The sequence below is a fragment of the Coenobita brevimanus genome, chromosome 2, assembly GCF_032717465.1.
Source record: "Coenobita brevimanus isolate Jiangsu-jjx chromosome 2, ASM3271746v2, whole genome shotgun sequence".
Lineage (NCBI taxonomy): Eukaryota > Metazoa > Arthropoda > Malacostraca > Decapoda > Coenobitidae > Coenobita > Coenobita brevimanus.
Genome location: NC_136955.1, coordinates 33,762,690 through 33,772,529, shown reverse-complemented (window position 1 = coordinate 33,772,529; position 9,840 = coordinate 33,762,690). Strand labels below are relative to the sequence as shown.

The 9,840-nt window shown below is 44.8% G+C and overlaps 1 protein-coding gene across 1 annotated transcript in view; it reads right to left on the bottom strand.

The window, feature by feature from the left end:
* Nucleotides 1–275: 275 nt before the first annotated feature.
* The window catches only part of LOC145391618 (cytochrome P450 2L1-like), a 257,804-nt gene continuing 248,239 nt past the window's right edge, over nucleotides 276–9,840 (bottom strand). Inside the window, exons 9-10 of the mRNA XM_080266160.1 lie at nucleotides 9,387–9,531; nucleotides 276–460 (exon numbers count right to left, since the gene is read on the bottom strand). Coding sequence (XP_080122286.1) covers nucleotides 276–460; nucleotides 9,387–9,531 — 330 coding nt within the window. The remainder of the gene's footprint in view (nucleotides 461–9,386; nucleotides 9,532–9,840) is intronic.

The following is a 9,840-nucleotide window of genomic DNA, read 5'->3' as shown; positions in this document are numbered from 1 at the left end:
CGGTCCACCATCCTGCTTTGGGAGGATAGGGAGGGATCTGAGGAATATTTGTATTACCAGGCAGCAGAGGGACATGGACATATCTGTGATACCACGCGAGGGCGTCCCCCCCCCCTCCAGCACCTACTTATCAAGAAAATACTACAAATGTAATATGATATACACTGTTGAACTGCTGAGAATGAGGTGCCACGGAGCCTAATAATCCCTCAGAAAAATAATCCTAAGACTTCCACAAGAATACGGTCCCAGAAGCGTTCAGCTCCTCAACAGGCTCACTCACGAAGGGTAATAAAGACGTCCTGGGAAATTGGGACGTGGAATAGTGGCTTGTCGGGGTCATGACTGGGGTTGATGGTTTTGCCTGGTGGTGCAGCGAAACTGAGGTTCTGGAACACCGTTGTTGTGAAGATGAAGAGTTCCATTCGAGCCAGAGTTTCACCCAGGCAGTTCCGCTTTCCTGCAATAAAACAAATGTAAAACTGCGGGATGCAGGAGCTTCAGGGATCTTTGGTGAATGTCAGTGTTGGGATGTGGGAGGATGCTCTTGTGTGGTGTGATATTACTGAGTGGTATTTTACATTCAGTTGAATGGAATGCTTTGCTAAAGCCACTAGAGTAGCATTTGAAATCGTTAGTGAGAGAGAGAGGGTCAAAGCCGCTTCACAAGACGCCACTGCATCTTAAGTGACTGTTACTGATACCCGTATTACTTGGTCTATGTAACATCTCATAATATCAATCTGCTGTTTGTTCATTTGTATGATTGTGTTAGCAGTGTGAGATCACAATTTTCAAGTTACGGAGTTGAAGATTTGCAAGTGAATAGATACGGCCTGGATGGTCAGGAGCATTATATGGACAGTGTGCAGAGTTCAGGTGACGGACAAGACTCAGATACCAATCCACCGGCTACAACTATCCATAGTTTTCTACATTTAAAAATATGGATAGTTATGAACAAAGGAAAAAATAATATTTACCACAGGTGCAATGCATCTGTCACGCTGGATGGGTCACAACCCCTGAACTCCAGTTCCGACGTTTCAAGAAAATATCCACAGTTGTCTGTAATGGAATCTTTTATGGATATACTTAAAAGACTTTCTCAAAGACAATCTGAAAATCCACCTGAGAAAAAAACAGACGTAAAACAGAGGTAGATTTCCGAGGAAATTCGTGGAAACCAAGCAAAACAAAGCAAGACAAAACAGAATTCCTCCTGGGTGGGCCATGTAATGTTGTCCATGGCGTTTTGGTTACAACAGTTATTGTCCATAAGTTTGCCAAACCCGACCAAAGCAGGGTACAACTGTTACACGATATTTGGATAACTTGTCTTCTTTTTTTTCGTTGGGTTCTTCTTGTCAGTTTAGTCTTTAGTTATTAAGGTATTACCCGTGTCTTAACCCGCCCCGTCCCGACGACGTATGGGTACGTCACCACGATTTGCATTTGCCAGTCCCGGTGACGTACCAGTACGTCGTGCAATTGCAATGTGCATAATTTCGACAATTTTCAAATTTCGCGCTTGATTTGCGGTACGTACCCTCGCCTGACCTTCCCCTACCTGCCACCAGACGGGGACACTCGGCGACCCCGCGCGGCCCGCGCTAGCCCGCCACTCGTCCACTCACCTGGTAGCCACGGTCCTGCTCAGACATAGCTAAGAGAGGTCTATCAGAGAGCGAAATTCAAGTCGCCCTGGACACCTTTACCGGCGACAGTGATTCCCCACTGGATGACGAGGAGATGGACAAAGATTATGTGCAGCCAGACGAGGAAGAAACCACCAGCAGTGACGAGGAAGTTCCGTCACCAAGGAAACGGCAGTACGTGACTTACCGTGCTGCTAGAGAGGGGCAGGAGGCAAAGAAGGCACGTGGTATGTCATATCCCTATCCCCAGCGTGCCTTGGAAGCCGAATTAGAGGTCGAGGACGAGGACGAGGACGAGGACGGAGACGTGGGACGTGCTGCCACGTGGTATGGGCGGGAGGTGATTACGCATCGTGGCCCAGAGCGCACACCACGTCGTCTAAGCAGGTATGGGCCAAGCATTCTGTTTGGGGTGGTAGGAAGTGTAGTGGAGGGAGTGGGGAGTGAAATGGACATTCCTGGGATTAGGGAAAGTGAGAGTGAGGTGGGTGAGTCATTGCTCTCCCTACGCAGTGTGAGGCGGCAGAGTGGATCACGTGGGCCAGTGCGGGTGCGTTCCTTATCACGTGGGGTTGTGAGGGAGGGGGAAGGTGGGGAGGAACCACTCCAAAGCACGTCTTATGCTCCCCAATATCCCCTAACACGTGGTCGAGCAAGGTTGCGTGAGAGAGCACGTGGTGTGGTAATGGAGGGGGAAGGTGGGGAGGAACCACTCCCCAGCACGTCTTCTGCTCCCCAATATCAAACTATTTCATCCCCACAGCCCCCTAATGTTCCTCAAGGCCATAAGGGTAAGGGAAAGGGAAAGGATAAAGGCAGAGGGAAGAGGAGTGACAGTGGGGAAGCCCTCCGTACTCCTTCTCCCCAACCTCCCCAACCAGGATCTCCTCCCCACCCAGATGAAGGCGGTGATGGGGACGAGGGATTTGTGTCGTGGGATTGGGAGGATGGGAGTGATTTTTCTCCCCTCATTCACCCCTTCACTGAGCATGGGCGATCTGGCTGCATTGCACCAGGTATTCACTGCAATTCAAGCAGGTTGGATTTTTTCCACCTTTTTTTCAGTGAGGCCTTCGTTGATCAGATCGTGCTTCAAACAAACCTGTTTGCAAGCGGCCAGCGGCTAGAAAGTGAAAGATTGGGAACAAGGAGTAGGCATTCAATGATTTATGATTACCCTGTCTCCATTCCAGAAATGTTCTTATTTTTTGCCCTTGTCCTTTTGATGGGTATAATGAGAAAAAATAGAATTCCTGCTTACTGGACTAGGGACCCTGTTATGTTTACCCTCATATTTGGTCAAGTGATGAGCCGTAATCGGTTTCAACAAATTCTGAGTCGCCTCCATTTTTATGATGCTAATGACCCTGCAAATACAAACAACATGGACAAAATGAGGCGAATTAGGCTGGTCTTTGATCACCTCAGGCAAACCTTTCGATCCTCATTCTATCCCTATAGAGATCTCGTCATAGACGAGAGTCTCGTGTTGTGGAGAGGCAATATTTCATTCAGACAGTATATACCCAGCAAAAGGCACCGTTTTGGGTTCAAGATCTTTGTTATGTGTGACTGTAGGACTGGATACGTGCAAGACATAGTCTTGTACACCGGTGCACAGACAGACATAATAGAAGATCGAAGTATAGGACTTTCTGGAGCAGTGGTAAAGACGATGATACAAGACTACCTTCATCGTGGTCACGTTCTCTACCTCGACAACTGGTACACTAGCCCTCTTCTCGCTCGTTATCTTCACAGACATGAAACGGGAGTATGTGGAACCGTAAAGGTGAACCGGCGTCACATGGTCAAGGTAGGGCGGAAACTTGCAAGGAGTGAGGTTGTCTTCTTCAAAGCAAACAACATCCTTGCAACAATGTGGAACCACAACAGAGAAGTAAGCCTCTTGTCCACGGTTCACCGCCCCTTGATGCACCGTACTGATTCTGTTGATTACCATAGCGAGAGCAGGCGTCGTGTTTGGAAACCTGAATGTGTCATGGACTATAATATAAACATGCGCCTCGTGGACCAGTCAGACTCCATGATATCGACGGTAGAGTGTGCCAGGACCACGATGAAGTGGTATAAGAAACTGTTCTTTCACTTGCTAGATATCACTGCTCTGAATTGCCACCACCTTCACGCCATGACCACAGGAGTTCAGGAAACCTTTGAAGGGTTTGTGAGGGAGCTCACACGAGAAATCTTTGCAAAATATGCGGTTGAAAGGCCCCAACAGCGCCCCCGCACTGCCCCTATTACCCACACTCCCCAGAGAATATCCGCCCGCCATTTCCCCACTCCTATCCCGCCCCAGCCCAACAGACCTAGGCCCCAGCGCAGGTGTCACGTGTGCAGTAATTCCCAGGTGCGACTCACGACACAGAGGAAGGACACCCGCTATGAGTGCGTGCATTGTGACGTGGGTCTGTGTATTCACCCATGTTTTAGTGAATACCACACGTTGCTGCAATTTTAGCATGGTGTGATTGCGAAAGGACGCAGAAATTATGATGTAAATGCGACAGACAGACGCTCTGTGAAAAAATCAGTCATGTGGATCGCCAAATATTAGTATAAAGTGCCTACGGGTAGAACATAAGTGCAAACATTGGGTGTAAGTATATAAATCTGCCCTAAGTTGAAACTTACATAGAGAGGGTTGTTTGATGCGATATTCTGTCGCTCAGTGCAATAAATACGACCCCTTATTATATATTTTCTATTATGTGACATTCTTACTGGTATAATATAAGTACAAATTATTGTATATGATGATGTATTTCCTAAGTCAAATATTCATAGCGTGTCTATAAAGATAAGATTTCCTGACGCCTACTCGAATGAATAAGGCACGTATTAGTCAAAATAAAAGTCAGCAAGTGATAAAGTGAATAATTAGTATATAAGTGTGTGCGTGAATTAGTATATAAGTGTGTGAGTATTATGTATGACGTAACATTCCTTGCGAGGGTATTTTCAGGCGATATTCTCACGCTCACTTGAATAAATAATGGCAGTAAGTATGTACAGTGCATTGGAGGGGTGTAAACGTGTGTAATGTAAGTGGGAAAATATAATTGGAGTGAATAAATAAAGTAGATGATGAAACACGAGTGTTTGAGATCGTGGTTGCTACGTGAATAGGCGCTAGCATATCGCTAAATGCCCTCGTAATGAATGAAAATAATTGAAAACCTTCACAGTGGTGGGTGAAAGGTTCTATGTAAATGGGAAAATAATTAGAAAGTGATAAAACAAATTGGTATGTTGAAATACGAGACATAGCGAGTGCGCTTACTAAGCTGATGTGCGCTAAACTTATGCTGCATGTCATCAAAATGAATGAAAACATCTGAAATCACTTACAAACAGTTGTAATTAGTAAATTGTCATTGAAACAGAAGTATACAAGTAGAAAAAATGATCGGTAGACTCATAACAGAAAATTAGCAGATAGTATGTTACGACTCGGACCTAACTCGCTATGCTCGCGCGATGGTACAATGCTTATTTTTCCTATATATGTGTCTGAAATCCATTATATTGTTACTGTTATTGTTTATTAGTACAAATTCAATAAATGTAGAGGTGTTGTGTGTTGTTTGTCCCATTACTCCTTACCATAGAAAACGTTTACGCATATCCAGCCCATTACAGAATACGATACCTGCGGGGGGAAACCGCACCTGTATAGACCACTTATAGACTGCAGAGACAACTTTCTTCAAGATTTTCCATAGTTTCTCGACCTAAGCGGAAGTTTCATAAGAAAAAAGATTTTTCCAAAAAGGCTCGGGACTGGGGGATGTCATAGGTGCGGAAAGGCTCGGGACGTGACGGGTTAATTTCTCAGTGTTTTCAAACACAGTAAAGAAACAAAACCTTCACTCAAGGTGTAGAGGCCTGTTGATAAAGTACTACAGTAGAGTGCATTCAAGGGTGGATGGCTAACCTAATCCCTCTGCTGACATTAAATAACTGAAAAACTTTTATCTTTAACGTGTTGGTTCCGACTTATTTGAGCAAGGCAGAGGTGGATAAAATTCTGGGCATCGTGTAAGAATTGGGTTCTCGACATTAAAGGATAAGGATCCTTCCTTCTTGGTGACAATGCATGGAGCGAATATCATTGGCAGAGTTCCTGAAATTACTCATCACCATGAAATTTTTATGGTGAGTATACTAATTAAATATTCAAAATAATAAAATGAACACAAAATACAGAGAGATTATTTTTGTTGAATCCCCCTTTAAAATATCCAGTGTACATTACTATATATACCTTATATTCAGGAGTTTATTTTTAAAATACAGCACGAAGATATGGACAGCTTTTCAGGTTTTGATATTTTTTTGAAGCATCTTACTATCTTTCTATCTATCTATAGCCCGACGCCCTAATCCCGCAAAGGGTGGCCGCAGACATGACGCCTCCAAGTAGCTCTGTCACCCACCATTTGACTATCCTCCCCCCAGCTTACCCCCCATCCCTCATATACATCTCAACTCCATCCCTCCACTTCATCCTCGGTCTACCCCTCCCTCTACCTCACCGACATACACCTTTTTAGTCAATCTTTCATTCTCCATTCTCTCCACATGTCCAAACCACCTCAGTGTATTTCTCCTAATCTTCTCAACCACATCCACATCCACCCCGCAACGCTCTTTCACTTCTTCATTCGTCAACCTGTCCCTCCATGTCACTCCGCACGCTCCTCTCAAGTAACTCATTTCCACTGCTCTCACTCTTGACTTGTTCCCCTCTTGCAAGGTCCACGCCTCGCTTCCATACGTCAGGGTAGGGATCACAATACTATCACGCAGTGACTTCTTAACTTCCATACTCACCTCCCTATTTCTCATCACTGCTTTCAGTGAACGAACAACCTTCCTTCCCTGCTGTACCCTTTCACGCACTTCATCCCCGAAAGTTCCATCCTTACTCATCACACTACCCAAGTACTTGAATGCACTCACATTCTCCATATCCTCACCATCCAACCTCACTGTACATTCTGTGACTTCATTCCTCTCAAACACCATAACTTTACTTTTCTTTACATTAACTTTCAGCCTCCTTCTCCAACACACTGTCCCAAATTCATTCACCAAACCTTGCAACTCCCATTCATCTTCACTCAACAATACTGTATTATCAGCAAACAGCAACACCGGAATCTTCCAAATCTCACCCTCATTCATTAGAGCCACCCCCACATCCACTGCCCTACCTTGCACCTCCTTTACAACCCCATCCATGTATATATTAAATAGCCATGGCGACATCACACAACCCTGTTTCAGTCCCACACTGAGATCAAAGAACTCACTCAGCTCACCATCCACTCGCACTGTAGCCCTAGCTCCTTCGTACATACTCTTCGCAGAACTCAACAATTTCCCCTCCACTCCATATATTTTTAATACTTTCCACATACCTTGCCTATCTATTCTGTCATAAGCTTTCTCCAAGTCCATGAAGGCAGCATAGACTTTCTTTCCCTTCTCTAAATACTTCTCCACTAAATATCTTAGCACAAATATCTGATCTACACACCCTTTTCCCTTCCTAAATCCCCCTTGTTCTTCTCCAACTAGCTCCTCTGCATATGCCTAACCCTATGAACGAGTATTCTACCATATAATTTACCAGTCACACTAAGAAGGCAAATACCCCTATGGTTACCACATACTTCTCTCTCCCCTTTTCCTTTGTATAAAGGAACAATTATACCTGATTTCCAGCCCTCTGGAACCCTTCCCTCTTCCCAAGCCAATCTACACAACTTCCATATCCATTCCACGACAATCTCACCCCCATACCTCAGCATTTCACCACACACTCCATCAATTCCTGGGGCCTTTCCCAGCTTGATCTTCTTCATTGCTTCCACTACTTCCGCCCTACTGACCTCCTCCTCCCTCCTCTCATCTCTTCTTCTCCCAGCCATTCCCCAACCACTTATACTCACACTGCTCTCACTCTCTACATTCAACAAATCCTCAAAGTGCTCCTTCCATCTCCTCAATTTCTCTCTCTTCTCCACCAACAATCTATTATTCCTATCTTTCACTCCCCTACTATTTCTCCTTTCACACTGCCTTACTTTCTTTACCTCCTTCCAAAACAATTTCTTACTCTCCCTCCATTTCACACTCAGATTCCTCCCAAACTCTTCATCCACTTTCTTCTTACTCTCCTTCACCAGTCCCTTCACCTCCCTTCTCATGCTCACATATACCTCTCTCTTCTCTCTCTCATCTTCTCCCCTACCTCTACCCGCTAACCATTCACTATATGCCTTCTTCTTTTGTTCCACAGCTCGTTTCACCTCATCATTCCACCATGCTGTCCCTTGCACACCCTTGCATCTCCTCCTCACTCCACAAACCACCTCACACGCTGCACCAATCTCTTCCATGAATATCTTACATACGTCTTCCACTCCTTCCATCTGTTCTAGCTCATACCTTCCCAATCTTTCTTCCATTATGCTCTTATACTCTATCATTTTCTCACTATCTTGCAAAATCTTCACTCTTCTCACAGGAGCTGTTTCCTCCTGTTTTCCCCTTCGTCTCCTCAACCATTTTCTTTGCAGCTTTACCTTGGCCATTACTAAGTGATGGTCAGAGATTCCATTCCCCCACCCTCTCCACACTCTTGCATCCAACACTTGTCTTCTCATTCGCTCATCCACACAGATGTAGTACATCATTGCCTTTCGTTCAACAAGTTCACCATCCATCCTCCTCATTACCCTCCACGTATACCTGTGGATCATCTTTTGCCGAAAGTAGGTGTTGGCTATTGCCAACCCCTTACCAGCACAGATGTCCACCAAAGCACTACCACTCCCATCTACTTCAGCTGGCACACCCCACTGAGCAACCACTCCATCCACTCATACATTCCCAACTTTGCCATTCATGTCTCCAATCAAAAGCACTCTCTCGCTCCTCTCAGATTTGTCCATACATGCTTCTACTCTCGTCCAAAACTCATCTCTCACTCTTGCCACTCGATCCTCTGTCGGGGCATACACACATACAATCGCCCACGCTTGTATACCTACTTTCATCCTCACCCATACAATCCTTGCACCCACTGTTCCATACTCTCTTATATTCTCCTTCCACTTCTTGCTTATCATCAGACATACTCCTTCTCTTCCCCTCTCATTCTCATTGACTCCCGCATATATACCTAAACAATATTCCCATTCTCTCACTTTCACCTTACCATTTAATTTCAGTCAATCCACATATATCCACCCTCGCATCCTCAAGCACCTGAAGAATCTCTCTCTCTTTCACTTCATCATTCACTCCTCTCACATTCCATGTTCCCACCCTCAGAATGTCCTTTGTCTGTTCCGAAGTCGTCAACGTATGGTCCGTCCTGGTCCGAGGCGCTTTATTTGCTTGTTTAGTTAGTTCTTTTTACGAGGTGGGGCACTAACCCACCACCAACCCTTTTAGTCGCCTCGTACGACAAGCAGGGATACTGGGGGAGTATTCTTGAGACCCCCCTACGATAGAATAAATATGATACTTCTATATCGCTGGTGCCTACATTCTATAAATTAGGATGCAGACTGTTCACATCTACAACTAAGGGTCTTTCAATAATGATAGGCAAATATTAGAGACTTCCTTACACCTTCTGTTATTTAGTTTTGGTAATAATTCTATGCTTTGAAAAATTTGCCTTACCAACACTAAAGGGTAAAAATCCTTCCTTCTTGCTGACAAATCGTCCTTCTTCATCAAGCCACCGCTCGGGAAGAAACTGGTGGGGGTCCTTCCAGTAACGTGGGTCATGGTGAATGGACACTGCAACGGCGTTCAGGATGCTGCCCTGTAAAAATGGTTGACTGATTATAAGACAGGCAATATGTAATGACCTTGTAATACCAATGCTGATGCTGTACAAATATACTATTGTAATAGTCACGGAACATGACCGTACTGTAAAACACCAGGTTGGGGAAGCTTGGTTTATGTAAATTTGAGCATCGTTTAGGGTCGGTGTGATGTGGTGGCACAGCTTGTTTTCATCACCATGGAGAAAACAAGAAGTATCAGTGACACAACAACTGCCAGAAAGTAAAATGAGAATTATTTTTACGTACATATTGGGAAATAATGTCACCGATTAATGAAGGAA